Source organism: Lytechinus pictus, unplaced genomic scaffold (assembly GCF_037042905.1).
Source record: "Lytechinus pictus isolate F3 Inbred unplaced genomic scaffold, Lp3.0 scaffold_22, whole genome shotgun sequence".
Classification (NCBI taxonomy): Eukaryota; Metazoa; Echinodermata; class Echinoidea; order Temnopleuroida; family Toxopneustidae; genus Lytechinus; species Lytechinus pictus.
Genome location: NW_026974142.1, coordinates 704,589 through 727,399, shown reverse-complemented (window position 1 = coordinate 727,399; position 22,811 = coordinate 704,589). Strand labels below are relative to the sequence as shown.

At 39.3% G+C, this 22,811-nt stretch overlaps 1 protein-coding gene and 1 long non-coding RNA gene across 2 annotated transcripts; both read right to left on the bottom strand.

Annotated features, from left to right (window-relative positions):
* Positions 1-565: 565 nt before the first annotated feature.
* On the bottom strand, positions 566-3,780 carry LOC135157990 (uncharacterized). The gene is made up of 3 exons (XR_010296829.1): positions 1,801-3,780; positions 1,290-1,409; positions 566-820 (listed from the first exon to the last, which is right to left on the bottom strand). It is a non-coding gene; the product is annotated as an uncharacterized LOC135157990 (long non-coding RNA).
* A 5,774-nt stretch (positions 3,781-9,554) lies between these two features.
* LOC129260073 (beta-1,3-galactosyltransferase 1-like) lies at positions 9,555-22,639 on the bottom strand. Its single transcript, XM_054898146.2, has 2 exons — positions 22,567-22,639; positions 9,555-12,593 (listed from the first exon to the last, which is right to left on the bottom strand). Exon 2 carries the CDS (start codon positions 12,553-12,555, stop codon positions 11,302-11,304), a length of 1,254 nt encoding a protein of 417 aa, XP_054754121.2. The 5' UTR covers positions 12,556-12,593; positions 22,567-22,639; the 3' UTR covers positions 9,555-11,301.
* Positions 22,640-22,811: the final 172 nt, after the last annotated feature.

Below are 22,811 nucleotides of genomic sequence, written 5' to 3'. Positions count from 1 at the left end.
AAAATGCGCACCTGGTAAAATGCACATTGCGGGGCACATTGTCTCCTTTCGGATAACATAAAGTGAGATATCTTCCATCTTACTTGAAAATTCTTTTAATATTTGTGACATTAGGACATTTACTATACATTTGATGGATAAATGCAGTTAAATCGAAGAATTTAAGCTGCGTAAAAAAACTTCAAACTATTGATAGTTTTCACAAACTTTTATTTTGAGGAAATCGCGGTTTTATGTTTCCCTGTGCCATATGTGTGTGTGTAAGATTCAAATTTAAAATGCATATTTATGAGACTTATAATTTGAAACTCTGAACAAAAATAATTTCATATCAAAGATAATTAAAAATATGATGATAATCCGTCAAAATATCAAAATGCGTGATTTTCGACATTCTTTCAGTTTTTACGCTAAAAATGACACTTTCACGCAAAATTGCGCTTGGCATCCGGCCGTACGCTATTCCTGTGTATTTTTGCAAGACTTTTAGCTGGGATGCCAAGCATTAACAAATTTTGCCGTCGAATCCTTATCTAGAGCACTTTTTGACTTTTGGCCGGTCTACTATGTGCCCCCCCCCCCCACACTTTCAACTTTACTCCGCCGCTGCTATTTGTATGTTATAGCTTTTCCTCTTGCAACCAGTTTTAATGAAAATAAACAGAAAATTACATGCATCATGAATTTGGGGTTGTGATAATAATTTTTTTTTGGACTTGAAAGAAAAAAGCTTTTCCATCTTCATCAAGTGGTTCCTAAGTCAGACTCTTCAATTTTGAATTGTTGGATTTGTTGAATGAAAACATTTGTTACACCAGTCCTGCAGATTGAAAAAATAGAGACATAAATCAATGAATTTAAATTAAAATTGTCATGATTTGTAAAACATAAATGTTTTAATAAAAGTGAGACTATACTTATATATGTTTCTTCAACACATAACATAGGAAATCTTACTTCTACTAATTATAACTTGTAATTCTATAAAGCATATCACTTAAACCTTTTCTATGCAGCTTACATACCACTCTCCATTATAACTACATGTACTCTATGAAAAAATGTCAGAGATTTATCATAAATATGAATATAACATATGTAAATTATGTAAATAGTCAGAATTAAAGTTGATATGATTTGCTGCACAGAATATTTTGACCTGTGATTAAAAACGACTCTAACTATAATCTAAAAACAAAATTGAAATTGTTTTTTTAAAGGCAGGTCTATTTGTTGCCAAACAGATGTGAAAAACCTCCATTATTAAAAATAATCACTAATTAACTCACTCATATAACTGCTGTAGGTTGTATTTCTCTTTGTGGTCCAGTCACTGTTCTATTAGGCATACTTCACCAATTATTCATCATCATCAATCATCTCTATGGAAATTGTAAAACTGCATCATCCTATTGGACAAACGTAAAATAACAAGATTAAAAAAAAATCGTAAATCTACACATATGAATATCACACTAAAGAATGAATAAAATTAATTTTATAAAATATAAAACATGAAAAATAAATATTGTTGTTTGTTTATAAACAAATAGGAAAATAAAAGGCCATTTAATTACTAGTAGATCAAGGACATGACCTTATTTAATAAATTTGCCCAAGGAACATAACTTTGACATTGGTTCTATTTTAGACTCGAGAGCCTGTATATATAAGAAGTGTATATTCAGTACAGATCCTACCTCTTTGTGGCTCGGTTTTTTTTTATTTAATGAAAACATGGTTAACATTCGATGCAGGTAATGTATCTGTAATTTTTATGGGTTAGTTTAACTTTCATACCTGGATGAGAATCTGCGAAATGATGCATGCACTTATGATCATCATCTTTAACCATATAGGTAGACCTCTACTGTTTTTCTTGTTCTTCAAACTCAACCTGTTTATGAAAGAAAAGAGAGAAAAATAATAAGAAGTGATCTTTTTCATGGCCGTATATATAGAGGGAGAGGTTTGGGTGGGAGCTGAAATGTGAAAACCTTCTTCCAAAAAGAATTGCATGACATCCTTCAATTTTACTCTAGAAAATGCACAAAACGGCCCTAGGTAATATTGGTCGTTTCTGGCCCTCGCTTTTTAAATTTCAGGTTTCTCTAAAAATTTTCACGTCTGCCCACTCCCCCAAAAAATCTGCATCTTTTTATTTCGGAATCTTATTTCATTTGATTTTAAGATAATTTCATAATCTCATGCACTAGGTCTAGATCCATTTGTAAGAAAGTATAGATCTAGTCCAACGAGACTCCGTGATGTGCGACAGCATTCATGTATCTAAATTAGGTATAGATCTAGACTAACGATGGACTCTCGATCTATCTAGACCTAGAAAGGAAAGCTTTGATTCTAAACCGAGATCTATATCGATTTAGACATTTTTGATGTCTGACTCTGACTTTTATTCCTGGCTAAAACTTTTTGTTTGACCGAGAGTAGATCTAGATCTAGTCCTTGGTCCACTGACACTGACAGTCATACTCGTACAGTTACATTTAGGCCCAGACCTAGATCTAGGCCTAAATTACAGACCTAGATCATAAGCCCTGGGGGTAAGTGTCGAGGGTTGGGAAAGTATAAGTTAGATGACTAGATTTGAATTAGGTAGGCCTAGATAGCCTCGATGAATAAAGTATAAAGTAAGTAGGATTAAGAAGCAAGACTAGAATCCTCTGTTAACCAAGTTATAAATTAGATCTAGGTTCTAGATCTATTGATAATAAGACAAACATGCAGAGCAGCATGATATTTCTAATATATAGTCTAACTATATCTATAAATAACAATAAGAGTTAAAATGGATGGGGCTAAATGCAGAAGCCTGAAGTTATGCTAAATAAATTTTATCTGAAACTGAAAGTGAGGATTTACACAATGACAGGCGCATCTCCATCCACACTCCGCTTCACAGTTTATTCCTGACTGAGTCTTGATCTACTGAAGATAGATGCAGATCTCCCTCTAGATCTACCGTTACAGTGTACAAAAAGAAGCTTCATTATTCTTGTTTTAATCAATCGTGGGCTGGTCCTTGTTTGAGGTGAACCAAACCGGCCCGATTTTCTCTCGATGCCCAGCCGGCTAGGAGCCCGTACAAAATACATATGGTTAACACAGCGGCATAACCACAACACTGCAAGCAACATACAGGCTGCACTGGGCGACGATGACAATTTAACTTCAATTTCAAAGACCAAATTCTGCTTTACTTTAACAGAAGAATGATAGCAAAATCTCTAATTTGTTAAAGAAGTAACCTAAGATAAAAAAACACAGTGTGAAATGTGTAAATAGTTCACTTAATTCATGTGGTTATATCAATTTATACGTACTCACCAGAGTGTTCGTAGGTCCATTTTTTAAGTGGAAAGAAAAGTTTCAGAATGAATAAATTAGATGATGTAATGAGGTCTAATGAATGATTAATTCTGTAACACGATACCACTAGTATCGATGACTAAGAATCGTATTAATAATGCTCTTAGCCAATGAAAAGGCTGGATTATGAATATCTTCATGGTCATGAATGTCAATGAGGGCTTATTTTTGTCTTCAAATGATCGCGGTAGGCGGAGCCTAATCTCATTTGTTTTGTGTTGAACGCGCACGCAGCTTTCAGTCTAGTAATATACACTACTCAAAAAAAGTTAAGGACCACTTTTTAAAACGTACATAAAGATTTTATACAAGGTGTTTTATTTCTGGAAATACCTCAGTACAACTGTCCTAAATGTCCTTAAACACGCTGTAATCAATTTCACGCATGGGTGGTTTCAGTTGTTGCACAATGTCTCTCGCATCACTGCACATCCTGAAAAGTAGGCCCCGAGGGGTACCAGCTACCGACATGAAGTGGTAAAAACGAATGTCTGAGTGTCTTTCAGGCAGTTCAGTAACGAGTGTGACCACCTCCTGCAGCAATAACGGCTTCACAGCGCTGTCTCATGGAGCTGATGAGGCGATTGATGTCTCTGACGTCCAGTGCATCCCATGCAGCCTCCAGAGCCACACCCAGCTGCTGCAGTCCAAGTGGATGGGCTTCGAGCTGCTCGAGACTCCTCCCCATCATGTCCCAGACGTGCTCTATCGGGTTTAAGTCCGGGGACCTCGCTGGCCACTCCATACGCTCAATCCCCTGGCCCTCAAGGAACTCGGTCACCACCCTAGCTCGGTGGGCACGGGCATTGTCATCCATGAAAATGATGTTTTGTCCCACATTTTCTGCAAATGGCACCACTATAGGTTCAAGGACCTCATCCCTGTACCTCACTCCTGTCATTGCTCCCCCTGGGACCACGTAGAGACGAGTACGGTTGGCGTAGGTGATGCCTCCCCACACCATGACGCTGCCTCCCCCATAACGGTCATGTTCTGCAATACAGGGGTCTGCAAATCTCTCTCCTGGTCGCCTCCAGACTCTCGAACGTCCATCATTGTGGTCAAGGGAAAATCTGCTCTCATCTGTGAACAGAACTCTACGCCATTGCTGTCTGGTCCATCTGACATGCTCCCGGGCCCAGTTGAGACGAATTCTTCTGTGAGCAGGGGTGAGTGGGACACACTGAGCTGGCCGTCTGGCATGCATATTGGCTCTGTGAAGTCGGTTACGGATTGTTTGAGTGGAAACAATCACTCCAGTTGCTGCAGCGAAGTCATTGTTGAGGCGGCGTGCACTGTGAAAGCGGTTGCGGAGGCTGAGATTCGTCAAGTAGCGATCATCTCTAGGGGTTGTCGAAACTGGTCGGCCACTGCGGCCATCATTCCGTCTTTAGTCTGTACAATCAACAACTTGCCTACAACAGCAATGCCAAGACACCACCTAAGTGAAACAGATGTAGCCAGAGCCCTAGGGATGCTGGAAGCTGGCCTCAGTCAGCGAAGAGTAGCCAGAATGATGGGCGTGTCACACAGTGTCATTAGCAGAGCAAATCAAAGACACCGAGAGACAGGGCTATACTCCGAGAGACCCCGCAGTGGCCGACCAGTTTCGACAACCCCTAGAGATGATCGCTACTTGACGAATCTCAGCCTCCGCAACCGCTTTCACAGTGCACGCCGCCTCAACAATGACTTCGCTGCAGCAACTGGAGTGATTGTTTCCACTCAAACAATCCGTAACCGACTTCACAGAGCCAATATGCATGCCAGACGGCCAGCTCAGTGTGTCCCACTCACCCCTGCTCACAGAAGAATTCGTCTCAACTGGGCCCGGGAGCATGTCAGATGGACCAGACAGCAATGGCGTAGAGTTCTGTTCACAGATGAGAGCAGATTTTCCCTTGACCACAATGATGGACGTTCGAGAGTCTGGAGGCGACCAGGAGAGAGATTTGCAGACCCCTGTATTGCAGAACATGACCGTTATGGGGGAGGCAGCGTCATGGTGTGGGGAGGCATCACCTACGCCAACCGTACTCGTCTCTACGTGGTCCCAGGGGGAGCAATGACAGGAGTGAGGTACAGGGATGAGGTCCTTGAACCTATAGTGGTGCCATTTGCAGAAAATGTGGGACAAAACATCATTTTCATGGATGACAATGCTCGTGCCCACCGAGCTAGGGTGGTGACCGAGTTCCTTGAGGGCCAGGGGATTGAGCGTATGGAGTGGCCAGCGAGGTCCCCGGACTTAAACCCGATAGAGCACGTCTGGGACATGATGGGGAGGAGTCTCGAGCAGCTCGAAGCCCATCCACTTGGACTGCAGCAGCTGGGTTTGGCTCTGGAGGCTGCATGGGATGCACTGCACATCAGAGACATCAATCGCCTCATCAGCTCCATGAGACAGCGCTGTGAAGCCGTTATTGCTGCAGGAGGTGGTCACACTCGTTACTGAACTGCCTGAAAGACACTCAGACATTCGTTTTTACCACTTCATGTCGGTAGCTGATACCCCTCGGGGCCCACTTTTCAGGATGTGCAGTGATGCGAGAGACATTGTGCAACAACTGAAACCACCCATGCGTGAAATTGATTACAGCGTGTTTAAGGACAGTTGTACTGAGGTATTTCCAGAAATAAAACACCTTGTATAAAATCTTTATGTACGTTTTAAAAAGTGGTCCTTAACTTTTTTTGAGTAGTGTATTATAAGGTCTTTGGTGCGACCCGTTTAGTACATGAACCAATGGAGAAGTAAAAAGAAATTGGAAGTCCGAAAAAAGTTCGCATTTTAATCTTGAAAATTTGTGCTTCTAATATTCGTGGTTTTCAAGCATGTTGCATCAATTGAAAGATGAGAGTCTCACTCTGTAAGTTTTATGTACAATTTCGTTTACCTTACTTTGAAGAAAAATACAAGTGATTCAAAATGAAGCTACCCACAAATTTGGACAAAGTTGTCATAACTCGAAAACGGCTTCGTCAGAGGTGAGTGAATTCGGAAATATGGCCCCGCACCCAAAGGGTTAATACTGTTCCTCTGTCAATCTGTACATACCAGTATTACTACTGCAGTGCATGTATCTCAGGAACCATTGATGGATTGTTTAAAAATTAGAACATGGTGTAAATCGGGGGACGTATGATGTGCTATCGCATTGTAAAATTATTTCCTTTAATTTTGATGCAATGTTTGTATATACATGGGGCCAATCATGAACTGTGTAATTATGGACACAATTCCTTTTACATGTTCAATTCTTGTTGGTAAAGATGTTTCATTCCCACCGTGTGTCATTAATATTCTTAACTGATTATCATAAAAATTGATCGAAGTTCATTAAGTAAGGGTGATGGCGAATTGGTTAATAATTAGTTCAATATCATGGGTGAATACTGTTGCTAAGTGTATAAAATTCTAAGATAATATGATAATTCAAAGAGTTTCAGATGGATTATGTTCACGAAAGAAGGTACAATTGTGTACATGTTGAAGAATGTATGGATTGTTTCAATTGGATTGTCATTGAATCATTGGCAAGTTGCATGGGTATGTTCAGTTGCCCATTTTAATTCAGTTGCTCATTTTAATCCCAACTTCTGTACCGTGATGGGTTTTTTTTATATATACGGGTAATGATCATTAACCATGCCACGATTTGGTAATATTGCATTTATGTAATATTGAATGCACATACAGGTTGGCAGTTCATTAATTCTTGTTTTGTGTATATCAGCCACTGAAAGTGTAACAGGCAAAAGGAACAGCAATTTCTGTATACAGTCATGTCATGTCCTGTATCCCAAGACGTATCTTCACGTGGAACAGTTAAGATTTATTGTTTATTTATATTGGTTTAACATACAAAAGGAACAGCAGTTTCTGTACAATATATACGGTCGCCATGTTTTGTATCCTAAGACGTATCCTCAATTCGCCATCACCCTTACTTAATGAACTTCGATCAATTTTTATGATAATCAGTTAAGAATATTAATGACACACGGTGGGAATGAAACATCTTTACCAACAATTGTGTCCATAATTACACAGCGAACAAATTTCACTAAATTCCATGGGCGTATGTAAACTTTGGGCTTCAACTGTACAAGTACATGTATGCGGTGCAGTATGTAAAATACATTGTATATTTTATATAACCCCTATGGATAAATGACAGTTTTTCTATTTGATAAGATATATTTTGCAAATAACCATAATGCCCAAAGTAGAGGAATAAAAGCTATATAGCTCTATGAAACTACTTGCTACATGTATTATGGAACTCGTATCGCCCAATATCCAAGAACCACTAGACGATGAAACCTGATTTTTGGCTGAATAAAGGGTAAAAAAAATTGTAAAGTTAGTTAAATTCACATTTTTAACGCTACAAATAATGGTTTTCCACTACTACTTATAGGTAAAACAAATTGCCTGCCCCTAAAAACATGAGGAAAGACACCAAAACCAGAGAAAATGACCACCAAATAAAGAAGCTGTGGCCAAAACAGTGATTTTGGGGGGTTTTGGCGGCCATTTTGTATTTATGCCCGGCACACTTTTTTCTCCGACCTGGGGCAAAAAATATTGTCATTTCATGTTGAGATACATTACAAGGAATAAATAAATAAAAACTGTTGCCATATCAAAATGACAAGAAAAGGATTTTGGCCCAAGTGTAGCCCTCTCCTATTACAATAGTCTTTCATGTGTAGTATGGTAGTATTATGCAGGCAGATTTATAACCCTTTATATGAAGAGTTAAGTTGCAAAAGGGGTTAGGTCCACTTTGGACCATTGCTAGACAAACCATGTTTTTATTTATTCTCACTTACTGCAATATTCTTATGAGAAACTAGATTGTCTTGATGGATTACCCTATCATGTGAACATAAAATTGGGTATAAAAGAAATCTACGTGTCTTCATTTTTTTTTCGATATATTAAAAAAATATCATTGTGAACCTAACCCCTTTAGCAAGCAAACTGAAATGAATCCAATCTCTTTTGATTAAAACAGTGATTTTTCTTTGCAACTTTCGTTCACGTTTTCAATTGAATTTCAAATTTTATTTGGTATCATCAGAGCGACTAAAAATTTAGAGAATGAGAGACAGAAAACAATAACATCTATAAAATGGACCTAACCCCTTTTGACAAATGATTTATTCAGAAAAGTTTGGTTGCAAAGGGGGTTAGGTCCACTCCAAGAATATATTTTTTTATTCTCCCATATTGCAATAGTATTATGCGAAACTGAATTTTTATGATACCTTACCATGAGAACATGAAATTGGGTTTAAGATAAATCCCCCTGTCTTTATATTTTTTAAGACATTCTTTACTAAAAAAATCTGTGTGGACTTTTGCAATCAAACTGAAATGGGCCTAGCCCCTTGTGAAACAAAAGAATTTTTTCTTTGCCATTTTAGTTAAATTTTTTTTGGTATCATCTTATAGAGCTACTAAAAAAGTATACATTGAGACATAAAAATCTAATTTGATTAAAAATGGACATAACTCTTTTTGCAAGTGAGCTCTTCATATTTAGCCCGTGATGTGATAATTACACACCTACTGAGAATTTGCTCGTTCGGTATGCTCGTTCGCCACATTATCAAATTTTCACACCTCATGAAACACGATCTTGATCATCATGTCTTTCAACTACTGAAACATTTGCTCGCTCGCATTTGGATATTAACTAACGTTCAGTATAGTTTTTAAGACAACAAATTCATATTTTACCTATTGAACAAACATTCATTGGAGGCCTTTATCTGAAAGGGAAAAGGATTATGTATACGGTTATGTACCCCGTATACATATCCATAGGTGTGGAAATATCCCCACATTCTTTTATGTTCAGGTAAATAAATTGCTTTTATCCCCCATCCCTGCTCAGACCAGATTTACGCCAGTGCGTCTAGCTCAGATAGGCAACTTAATCCACAACTTAATGCATTTTAAGGCCTATATTTAGCTCAAGATCAGAGATATTCTGATTTTGGATACGTTAATACCAGCGATGATTGGCTGATAACTAAGTTATGGTTAATTGTAAACACCAGTAATACCAGTTACATCACCTGAGGTGTAATACCAGTTTACAACACGTGTAAGACCACTACCAGTGACAAACTACAGTAATCGTTACAAGTTCCGAAATTCCAGTTTATCTATTTATTCATTACTTCATTCATTATTTTCTGATGTTTATAAAGGTTAGCATATACCACCAATTTGGTGGTCTTGCATGTGGCCCTCTTAACAAAGAGATCGACAGATAATATCAATAACGAAAATAATAGGCAAGTGATGAACAAGATTTAATACAGTAATAAACAATATGTATAAACACAAAATGTATGTGAACATGTTTTTACACATTTTATTGATCTGCTTGGGGATTATATTCATTTGATTAAAATAAATTAACAATTGATGGCATTATTCTTTAAGAAAAAAAAATCATTTAAAAAGGAAAACGAGAGTTGTAGCATGAGCGAATTTCAAGGTAACGCTATTCATTTATTATTATCATTATTATTATTTTTTGTGTTAAGAATTCCTATGAACACTATTTGTAGAGTTTTGTTAAAAGTTCAAACACTGAAAAGGGGTAGAGACGGGTAAACTTTTGTTTGCTACTGAGAAGTATATATTTAGGAAATAGTTGTATTCCTGTGAAGGTACTTTTCCGATTTTCTGTTTAAAGAACATTCAACCTAAGATTGAACAAGAGAGGAAAGTAAAACGTAATAAAAAAAATCATATTAACTCCTTAAGATCCATTTGTTGCCAATAGTATAGCGCAAAGGAGGGTGGGTGTGCCTGTGTGTGGAACGATGCCTGCACAGAAGTTACCTTTTTCACATTTTGTTCCATTATTCACGCAGTAACTTGGCGCAACTGAGATTGTACGACCTCCGGGAGATTGTCTTGTAGTCAGTCGTGCATGCAGTTATCCGCATTAAAATGTAAAAAAAAACGAGCATGTGGAATAACTCTATGAGGACATATCAATAAGGCAATCCATAATATTTTAAACAAGACAGCAATTGATGGGACTTTTTTCTGACTCACTCTGTATAGATATTTTATTTTTGTAGGTCACTGACCACCCATTGTCAATATATGTCATGTTAAATGGTCATATTTATATCCCAGTTGTCTGTAGTACAAAATTAAAACATTATCATAACGATGCATGTCAAGATAACCATGTTTACCTGCACACCAAGAAATTATATTCTTCTAGCTTTTAGTCATCGACATTTGAACATTTAAACTTGTAATGCTTACCAGTTCTCCATTGGATATTTAGAAAGTGTTTAAGTTGACATCACACAATTATGTTGGCAATACAATGATGTTCGCCATGAAATAGTGACACAAAAACAATATTGCTATACTTAAGGGTTGTTGTTAAGCCCACTAACCTTTAGCGGACATAATATGAAAAATGTTATGTGACTTACATCCCAATCAATACATATATAATATAAATTAAATACCATTGGAAAAAATTACTGGTTTAATATCAACAGGGGAAAACAATTATGATCAAGCGAAGGGCTGTTCTATCATCAAGATAGTATGTACTACCATGTTGCAATTAGACAAATAAGATATCGTTCCACTATAAGAAAATATGAAGTTTTAGTTTGTAATTTTTGGGACTTAATAAATTGCCTTCAGGTTAAATGCCATCATAAAGGTGATTTTTTTTTTTTTTTTTTTTTTTTTTTTTGGGGGGGGGGGGTGTACCCACACTACTTGCATGAGTATATTTTTTCACACTATTTTTAATTTACGCGTATAAACCGATGGTACTCGTTGTTTTTGTTTCATCAGAGCACATGCGCACAAAAAGGACCTTCTATGTGACAGGTAACATGTAGCTGTCAATCACATTTGTACCCTTTTAGGGTCTTCTGGTCAACCCATATTTTCTGCATTTGTTCAGGATTGACGTAGTGGATTGTGAAACTTTTCTTGTATTTGCAGTAAGAATATGATGTTCTCTTAGTGTAAAAACCTTCGTGCGTGACAGGTTTTATTTGAAGGGAAAGTAAGCAAATACCCAAAAAGACGTCCTCAAGATAAATAAAAGGTATGTTATGCGCTGCTTTATACACTTTCAACGCTACATCTCCAGAAAACACGTAGCCTGTCCCTGAACAAAATGGTGGATATTTTTCTCCAGGGTATTCTTCAAATGGCATATAATTTTTGCTTCGGGGATTGCGGATTGGCTTGGCGTTTCGAACATCTCCAAACACATAGTTTGAAGTTGGAGTTTTAGGATCAGAAAGGTGCATGATCATATTACCATAGTTTACATACATATCATCATCAGTCTTCATTATGTACTTGACATGCGGGCAAAAAGAAGTAGCCCATTTTATACCCATTAATGTTTTGAGTGTAAGGTTTTTGTAAGTGTCCATGAAGTCTCCCATGAGCATATCCTTATAATGTTTGCTTTCCTTTTCAATCAACAATTGTTTTTTAATTTCCGTGTTTTTGGCAAGGAGAAACAGAGTAACAATTTTTCTGTCGTGAATTTCTTTGGGACTTCCCCATGTTTTGCGTATGGCATTCCGCTTTGAAACATGCGCATGGACGCTGGTAATTAGCACCAAAAAGTAGACTTCCCTATTGCTACCATCAATGTTGTGGCATTTGAAAGGCTCATTTATCGTCCAGTTAAAGTCATACGGCAAAATGATTCGTTTTCCATAATTATTTGTGTTATGTAGTCGCAGGGTATGACCATTTGCATCATTGTCCTGTGAATTATTATGCGCTATACGCATCTTTCTCCCATCCCCTTTTGCCTTGTTATATTCTGCTCTTCCCGCTCTTCCCTCGGGGGAAGTTCTTGGTTGAGGCTTTGTAGAATAATTCAGAATCATCCGTTGCGACTGGCACTTTAAAACAAACCAATCCCCTGTTTTGTTTTGCGAGTATGTATTTCTTTCTACCATGGTATAACTGTTTTTTTCAGCAGGGCATATCTTATCGTATTGAACAATTTGTAAATAAATTACTAAACAGAACGATATATATCCTGGGATGAGGCAGAATGTGGTACACATCCTAATACTTCGCGATATCTTCGATATCTTCATGACTTCTATTCCCTTCCTCCGCATAACACTTGGCTGGATGACAGTTCCCTTTTTTCTCTCACCTGTCAAAAAAAAATAAAGACATGACATTAGCAATAATTCAATTATAAGTCTTCTTTATTCGCATACAAATGCACATGTAAAAATAAAGAAATATTTTCGAGTTTAAAAAAAAAAATGAAAAAACATCATTTCCAATGTAAAGAAAATACACTTAGAACATCGCGAATTGAAGGAGAGCGAAGCCCAAAAAACCAGCTGACCCAATTATAATACTAGAAACAACGAAACGGAGAAACGGGCCAGCGAGAGTCTGAGGAAGACCGAACAGACAACGGGAAAGCAATAAGCGTCCGGATACCGAAATCCCAAATACAAGGTAAATCCCCACATCGGCTACGCGACCAAGACCAAGACATGCACAGCCCCCCCCCCCCCACACACATCGGTGACCTGTACACTTGCGACACCACAGATCCCGTCCGCACCGCCAATGTGAGGACCCCCACTTAACCAGCGCCCCTGGCATCCGAACGCACATAACTCCCTCCCCCCCCTTTCGCTAGCCCATCCATGCCCATACCCCCTCCGATACCATACCTCAATTCCTCTTACCCATACACAAGCCATCCAGTTCCACGGTTTTGCCTTCCATGAAAACAAAACAAAATGGGAGCAAAAGCACCCCGGGGGGTGGCAGAGAATTAATATGGCCGTCTGCACCTTCCCCGAGTTTTCAAATTAGCGCGCTATTTCTGATCCGGCAAATTATCCCGATCTGAAAAATATCGAGATTGTTTGCAGTGCAGACGCAATTATCGCGCTAGTTCGCAGGATTAATCTCGAGATTGCAATCCCAAGTCAATTCGGGTTTATTTGCAAAATAGCGCGCTATTTTACGAATTATCCGCTAATTCGTAGGTGCAGACGCACTCGAGATTGGACTCGGGGTAATTTATTCATGACGTCAGTCCATAATGCAATTCGCGTTCCACTTCCGCCTTGGTCAAAACATAAACACATCGCGATCGTACCGAACACATGAACTTTATACACGCGAATAGACCTTATCGCAAATAGCGTTCATCGTTTCCCCAATCAGCAACTATGGTGTCCCACCAGTGAATGGATTTTGGGAGAGACCTGACCGATGGGGGAGGCGCTCATTATCGACGATGGTCATAGTCAATAACAACACTGACAGCAGTGTCGTCTTATTTATTTATTCATTAATTCATTGCAACCATGACAGTTGGATTATTGACAATGCAAAGTAGTACAATTAAATACACAATTACATATGAAAGAAATATTTAAAAACTGGTGAGAAATATGTAACAATATAGTACTGTACATAAATACCAAAACAAACAGGGAAATAACCAGCATAAAAAGGAAAACGGAATATGAAGAATAAGCAGGGAATAAAAACAAGAATATCTATTCAAAGTTGAAAAAATAATCACATGAAACAGGGGGGGGGGGGGGGCAAAAAACCTGAACCGCATTTCTTTATAAATGGTCAAGTCAAACCAGATCATTCATAATGAATTAGGATAGTTAATAGGTAATTCGGATGGGAAGGAGGAAGAGATGGGAAGAAAGTAATAAGGAATATGAGAAAGAAAAAGAAAGGAGAAGAAGAAAAAGAAGAAAAGGAAGAAGAAAAAGAAGATGAATATGGAGAAGCAGAAGAAGAAAACGAAGAAGAGAAAAAAGGAAGTTGAAAAAAAGGAAGTAGAAAGAGAAGGGGGAGTATGAAAAAGGGTAGCCTAAGGGGTCAAAAAGGAGAAGGAAGGAGGAAAGAAAGAAAGAAAAGAAGGAGAGAGAGAGAGAGAAGAGGAGGAAAAGGGGAAGGGAGCATAAAGAATGAACCCGGAAGATATTACACATTGTATCACTTTCAAGTATACAGACTTAACATGATAGCAAATCCGGGAATACGCAATATTTAAATATAAAAATGTATGTAAAACTATAACATCAAGAGACTGCTCGATCCTTTCAACTGGGTAATAAACAAACGGGGACATCCCGATAGACCGCGGGTCCGATAGTCCGCGGGTCCGATAGACCGCGGGTCCGATAGTCCGCAGGTCCGATAGACCGCGGGTCCGATAGTCCGCAGTGTGTGTAAAATTATGATCAGATATATCAAATGTCATCGAGAGGTCCAAAGGTCAAATGCTACGAGACCATGGGGTTCTATCATCAGGTGCGGATCCATGGGGGGCCGAGGGGGAACTGTCTCACCCCCCCCCCCCCCCACCCCAGCTCAAAAAAAAAGAGGGGGGAAGAGAATAAAAAGAGAGAGAGGAAGATGGGAAAAGAAGAGAATAGAAAAGAGAGTAAGAGGGGGGAAGGAGAGGGAGAGAAGAAAAAAAAAAAAAAAGGAAAAGGGGGAAAGGAAAAACAAAGAAAGAGGGAGATGTTGACCCGGAGGTCGATTTGATGTTCGAACTATAGGCAGCGCCAAAATGACGTTCGATGTATGGGGCGCCGAACTGATGTTTGAACTGGGAGGGTGGCGCCAAATTGATGTTCGAACTATGGGAGCGCCGAAATGATGTTCGATATAGCAGGGCACCAAATTGATGTTCGAACTAGGGGAGCGCTAATTTGAATTTTGACCATAATGCGACAAATACATGTTTCAGAGGGGGGAGGGCAAAGTTATATTTCACATGGGGGCGCCAACTTTATGTGCAACCGAGGGCGCGAAATTGACCTTAAACTTAGGGGGCTTCATGCAAATTCATTTTCGACCGGGGGCGCAACATTGCTCGTATTGCCTGTTTATAGTGAAATATATGTCCTGCCCAAAAAGCTTAAATTAATGCCGCTGAATTAAAATATCCTGATTTTACAATAATAGACAAAACAAAGTTTTCGAGTTTTAAGTCTGTTTAGCAAGATAGATATCCTGTTTAGGGTCACAAAAAGGGTTATTATCAAATTCAGCTACGCGCTCGCAATATTTCATCAATGAGGTATGCATCCTCTGCATCAATCCCACATGTAAGTGTTAGTGTTTTTCAAGTCAACATACATAGGCCGATCCAAGGGGCAAAGATTTTGCCCCCCCCCCCCCCGTGGTGGCGCAAAAAAGGGGTAAGAAACAGAAAAAGAAGAGAAAAGGCACAAGCAATTAGAATAGGAATTATACCTTAGTCCTTCTTAAGTCAGTATATAAACAAAAAATTGAGCTCGCGCTTCGCGCTGGCATCAATAAATTGTTTAGTTATATACGCATCCCGACCTCACAGTTTTTTTTTATGCGAACGAGAAGCACAAGCTGAAAATATTTGATATTCTAACCTGACAACTGAAAATGTATTTTTTATTTCATCATTATACAAGTTTTCAGCTAGCGCTTCGCGCTCGCATTCATGTCTCAATAGATATGCATCGTGTTCATCTTAACAACTACTAACATAGGCGGATCCAGGGGGCCCGAGGGCCCCTCCCCCTATTGACGGAGCAAATAAATTGGGAAAAACGGGGAAAGAAAGAAACAAAGAAGGGGAAAGATAGGAGAAAAAAGAAGACGAAACATAAACGGAGGAAGGCGAGTGAATAAAATAAGGTCAGGAGAAGACTTAGAAAATAATTTGTGAAAATATTTAATGTCACTATATTAGAATTTCGCTCGCGCATCACGCTTGCATTGCCTGTTCGATGAGATACATATCTCGGTCAATATAGGCTGATATATAGTTCAAAATATCAAGTTTTGAAGTCAATATACAAAACATAATTCAGCTCGGACATCGATCTTTCATTTTTTTTACCAATTTATTTTTTTAAGTGCTCTGGAAAATGTCCGTTTTTTGGTGTGAATCAACATTTGCAACATTTTGTGCGCTCGCATTATTTGCTAAGTAGACCTACCTATTGTATTTTTGTATTTCATATAAGATTATCTAAATATTATTTTTCAGGTGTCTCGATTCTAAAAAAAATGAAGGCCTATGCTAACGCTGTGCTCTCGCATTTTGGTGAGTTATGTACACCTATATACATAGGCGGATCCAGGGGGGTCCGCCCCCCCCCCCCCCTATTGGCAGAGCAAAAAAAAGAAAAAAAGGAAAGAAAGAAAAAAAAGGAGGGAAAAGAGAGGAAAAAATGAAGAGGAGGAAGACGAGTGAATCGAATAAAATGAGGGGAAGACTTGGAAAATAAAAATAATCTTTCATGTCACTATATAAAATTTTCGCTCGCGCTCGCGTTGCATGTTAGGCGATTTTCATATCTTGTTCAATATGGAGTTTAAATTTCAAGTTTGGAAGTCAATATACAAAACATATTTTCTCTTGGAAATCGAACTTTCATTATTTTGTTTTATTTCAGTTTTATGGTCTATTTTTCAGTTTTATGGTCTATTAACATTTTCTGCTGGCGCTGCGCGCTCGCAACTTTTGATTTATCAGGTACATTTTATTTTAACATAACATGCACTACCACTAATGTTGTATATCTCATCACTTGCAGAGTTTGTAGGGTACAATACATAGGGAAAACCAAGACCACACTCAAGAGACGATTCTACGGGCACAGATCCACCGTCAACACAGCAAAGCTGGACACTCCGGTTGGCCGCCATTTTAACCTCCCCAACCACTCCATCACTGACATGATGCTACAGGGCATCGAATCTTTAGGTACCCGTCCTGACTCAGTCCGTACTAGCAGAGAGAAGCTCTGGATGAGACGACTTCGCACCACCCAACCTCATGGCCTGAACATCCAAGAGGGGAACGACTGATTATTCTTTCCTATCCACTTTCAATTTATATATACATATCATTTTTCCCCTCAGCTCTTTTGAAAAGTTACATTATAGTTTCTTCCTCTACTTTCCTCCCATATCTCATACAAGCTCAGCCCCAATTTTCATTCCTTATTCAGGCGATATAATAATTATTATATATATAATTTTTTGTTTCTCCACTCACCTCTTTTAGATTTACCACATTTGCTTATTTACATGTATACTATGGTTTCTTCATAATACACCCCTCTCTTCTATATTTGCTTTTACCTTTTTAGGCAATTTGCTTCCTCTTTTTCACATATACAGTTTTTTTTTTTTTTTTTTTTTTTCATACTGTATAGTCCTATGTTTTTTTCCCGTCACACCTAGCGGATTACAATATCAGTTACACCATATGTGTATTTATATTTTTTCATATACATTTCTTTTTTGGATATATTTATATACATATCACTTATAGATACATATTTACAATTACCTTCTTCTCTTAGTTTGTTTAATGCTTTATCATATATACTTATATGTCTTTTGCACATTATCAGTTGTTCCCCATTCTTTTCCTTTTTTCCCCACTCTTATGCACCAGTTTATTATGCTTTTCTTTGTAACCTGTTTGACCCACCTCTCACTAATTCTCTAGTTATTCATCCCTCTATTTTGTTCCAGATCCTGTTTGATGCTGCCTGCCTCATTATCTTAATCCCTCTTGGCCTTACTTACACTAACTTAGCTTTGTGTCTGCCTACTTCTTTTCTTTCACCCCCTTCACTAACCTGATTGGTCTTCTCTACTCACTAATGTCCCTTTTGTCTCCTTGTTTCTAGTGTTGCTGTAGCTTGTTTGTGGTCTATATTATGGTTGTTCCATTTTATATGTTTGTCATTTTGCCTCCGACGAAGATTCTGCTAGGATCGAAAGCTTAGGCCCCTTTTGGACTTTCTAATTTACTCCATTGGCTCTCTTTAGATAAGCAGTTTTCAGCAGCTTCTTTTTGCCATTGATCTCCTATTATGCTGTTGTATCACTCCCATGTGATCCTCCTTATCTAATTTGTCTTGTTTTATCCATATGATATACATATGATATATATGTTTGATTTTCTGTATTTGTATTTTAGTGTTTTCTTATTTACATTCCTTCCACAGTTAAACTTGCATAACTTTTTTTTTTCCTGGTATCTTTGTCTGGTCGATTTTACTTTTCAGCTTGATTTACTTAACTTTGTGTATTCTTATCATTCTGTTTTAGGTCCAGTTCAAATCTACTCGACTTTTCTCATTCTTTATATTTGATATTTTTTGAATTTCCATTTTCTTTGTTTTACACTTTTTTTATTCTAGGTCTCTTTCAGCTTGATTTAATTAACTTTGTGTATTCTTATTATCATTCTCTTTTAGGTCCAGTTCAAATCTATTCGACTTTCCTCCTTCTTTATATTTTGATTTGTTATGAATATCCATTTTCTTTGTTTTACACTTTTTTTATTCTAGGTCTCTTTTCTACCATGACTAACCATCTATCATTTCGCCAGCTCAGGAAGATCAAGCTGAAGGCCCTCAAGACCTCTTTTCACCAGGACAATTACATATTTTATTCCCTCATTCGCATTATACCCACAGGCCTCCAACTTCATTGCACTCCTGGTCTCGGTACGCTCACACCTGAACTTCGCAAACGATGGAGCCAGACCTTACATGGAGCTACAGTTCGACTAATTAACATCCTCTCTGAACAGTGTATTGCTTCTCTTGATTCTTTTTCAGCTGACATCAGTAGCCTGGAAGACGAACTACGTTCTTGCTGTACCCAAACCCAATGGTTTCAGTATAATGATGAAATTGAATCTGATCTCTCTTAACACAGGTCTCTCCTCACTGAACGCAGGAACAAGAAAATAGGCAACCTCACAAAGAAGCGACAACGGTCAAACAGATTTAGACGACATACCAACAACAATGATGCATCCCCCCCCCCCATTTGGTTGTTAATCTCTCATCCTCCCCTCTCTCCCAGGCAGAAACCTCTCTTCTCTCTAAAGGTCTCAAGTTTTGCCCCACGCCACCAGAAGTTGAACAGATAGCTCTCAGCCAAGACCTCTCTACGTTCTATCGCAGGATACGTCTCAAAGAGTTCTTTTTAGATGCACCCCCTTCTGATCCCGAGCCCTTCTACAAGAAAAGCACATGGATTCCACCCAAGAATAGAGTTCCTTCCCTTGAAACTTACATCCAAGCTGTCTCATCCCAAGTTCGCTCCACAGATACCCTCGACACCAGAGCACATGACAACTTTCCTCGAGAAGAACGCCAGGCTCTCTCATCACTCAAACACAGGTCCGACATCATCATCAAGCCTGCAGACAAAGGATCAGCCGTCGTTGTTATGGACCGCCAGCAGTACATCGATAAAGCCATGAAACATCTCAATAATCGATCTCACTATGCACAACTCGATTCTGACCCTACTTGTAATTTCTCCCTACAGATCCAATTAACACTGAATGACATGAAAGAACACCAGCATCTCTCCGAGAAGGCCCACAAATTTATCTCCCCTACTAATGCTAAACCTGCCCGCTTCTATCTCCTCCCGAAGATCCACAAGCCTGGCAACCCCGGTCGACCCATCCTCTCAGGAAATGGTTCCTCAACAGAGAACATCTCCCTTTTTGTTGATTACCACATTAAGCCCCTTGTCTCACGTGCACACTCTTACATCCACGACACTCCAGACTTTCTCAGGAAACTAAATGACATCAAGGACCAGATACCCGAGACTGCGATCATCGGCACTTTTGATGTTTCTTCACTGTACACCAGCATTCCCCACGACAAAGTTATCCAAGCATCATGTGAAGCCTTGGCCGCCAGTGGCCATTCCAGTCCCCCCATATCCGATATCAAATCTCTGATGTCTCATGTACTAACAAAAAACAACTTCACATTCATGGGCAAGCACTACCTACAGATATTCGGTACAGCAATGGGCACCCGGATGGCTCCTTCATTCGCCTGTCTCTTCATGACCAAGCTGGAACAGCAGATGTTAGATTCAGCCCCCTGTCGCCCATGGATTTGGTGGCGTTACATAGACGACATGTTCTTCATCTGGACCAGGGACGAAGATAGCCTCCATACATTCATTGACCACATCAATTCCTTCCACAGGACCATCAAATTCACTTCTGATTTCTCCCCACAGGAAACCCACTTCCTTGATATCACAGTCCAGATAAAGTCTAACGGTATCACCACTACCCTATACTCTAAACCCAAGGATACCCACCAGTACCTCCACTCATCCAGCTGTATCACCACTACCCTATACTCTAAACCCACAGATACCCACCAGTACCTCCACTCATCCAGCTGTATCACCACTACCCTATACTCTAAACCCATAGATACCCACCAGTACCTCCACTCATCCAGCTGCCACCCCCGTCACTGCAAAACCGGCATCGCTTACAGTCAAGCCCTCAGACTTCGCCGTATCTGCTCCGAGGACCCTGATTGTTCCTTCCGTGCCAGGAATTTGCATAAACATCTCTGTGCCAGGGGCCACGGGGCCAGGGCAGTCCAACTGGCAATTAACAAAGTTCGTTCTCTCCCCAGATCTGAAGTTCTCAAACCAAAAAGTGACAAGGAGACTACCGACAGAATACCGCTTGTGACCACCTTCCATCCCAATCTACCCCCTCTCCGCAAAATCTTGTGTGATAACCACCACATTTTACACACTTCTGATCGTCTCCAACAGGCCGTTCCCGATACTCCCCTTCTAGCATACCGACGCCCACCGAATCTCAGGGACCTCATTGTTCGTTCTGAAGTGCTCTCCCTCACTAACCATTCTTCTCCCATACAGCATGGCACCTTCAAATGCACCAGCAACAGGTGCATCATTTGTGAAATACACTTTCACGAGGGCGACACTTTCACCAGCAACTCTACCAGCCTGTCTTACCAAATCAAGGGCAACATAACATGCACTACCACTAGTGTTGTATATCTCATCACTTGCAGAGTTTGTAGGGTACAATACATAGGGGAAACCAAGACCACACTCAAGAGACGATTATACGGGCACAGATCCACCGTCAACACAGCAAAGCTGGACACTCCGGTTGGCCGCCATTTTAACCCTTTGCGTGCGGGCCCGCGAAACCGGATACCTCTCCCTGCGGCGGAGCCGTTTTGGTACATTGCTGGTATTTGGATCTGTGGTGGTGTTTTCCTAAACAATTGCTAATTGCGCCAAACTGAAATATTTTCAGGATTTTTAGTAAATGTAAAGATGAAAGACCAGACTTTTTTCTTTCTAGAAATGAAGGTTTCGCTTCTCCAATCAACAGAATAGTTAAAAAAGTTACTAGAAAATAGTCGTGTTATTTTGTCAAATCTTCGCTTTTTCCCAAGTCAATAGGCACTGTGTACAAAAATGCGTAAGGGCATTCAGCACGCACGGACGGGTCGGGTTCGATCGATACCGCTTTGTTGTCTGCTCTAGTGCTTTTTTCTTTGCCTATTGTCACGCTACTCATAAATGGTCTCTTTAGCCCCTTGTATAGAGATCATTTGCAAAGTGTATAATTGCGACGATAATCCGTTTTGGGTGAAATCACAGCATACCAAATACCTTTATTTTCCAGAATGAATAAAAAAGGGGAATATTCCCTTGCAAGTACAATGATGATGCTGCGCAACGAAAGTCCGAAACTAATTTGTGATTTTTGGCTTCTGGGCTTCAAGACGGTGACCTCAATGTTTCACTAAAAATCGCCTTTGGTTTCTTTTTTTCATGAATTATTGTTTGTAATAAACATAAGTTTGTTCCTGAAGATTGCATACCAGTGTTCGATCTGTTTTCCTGTTGCAATTTCAAAGAGTGAAGGGGATAAAATCCTATTTGACTGGCGGATGGTAAATTTGTTTAAATTATTGCGCGTTTGTCAATAAAAAATTTACATGTATTTATAAAACGGTACCAAGTTAGGGATTTCCTCGTTTTCCCTTTCTCTGGTTTCTAACCTGTAACTTAACGGTATTTTCTACCGCTTTCATTCCCTTTCTTATATCTATCGTCTTTCTATATCCCCTCCCTATTTCAACCTTTTTTTCTCTGAGTTCTTCTCATTAGATTATATCTGTATCGTCTTCCTTCTCCCCGATTTGGATTACAAGGTATATACCCGCCCCCATCCCCCTCAATCCTTTCTATTTTTTTCTTCTCAGTACGTGTCATTTTACATTACATCTTACGTCTCCCCTACTCTCTCTTCATCGGAAACGGTTCCGAGAGTATGCCTCGATGTTGCCAACTTGTATTGATCGGAGATGGTTGCATTTGTGGGCCTTTCATCCAATTGCATCGTGGTCATCATGTCGAAACTTTAGGGGTACCCCCCCCCCCCGTTTCTCAAATTAATATCCCGAAAAACCTTTTAAAATCACTATTGTATATAAATTTTATATCATCTTCCATTTTCTATATTGATAACGTAGGT

Bases quoted from the DNA above. Each gene is read 5' to 3' on its own strand.
- LOC129260073 (XM_054898146.2), bottom strand. From the start codon at position 12,555: ATGCGGAGGAAGGGAATAGAAGTCATGAAGATATCGAAGATATCGCGA.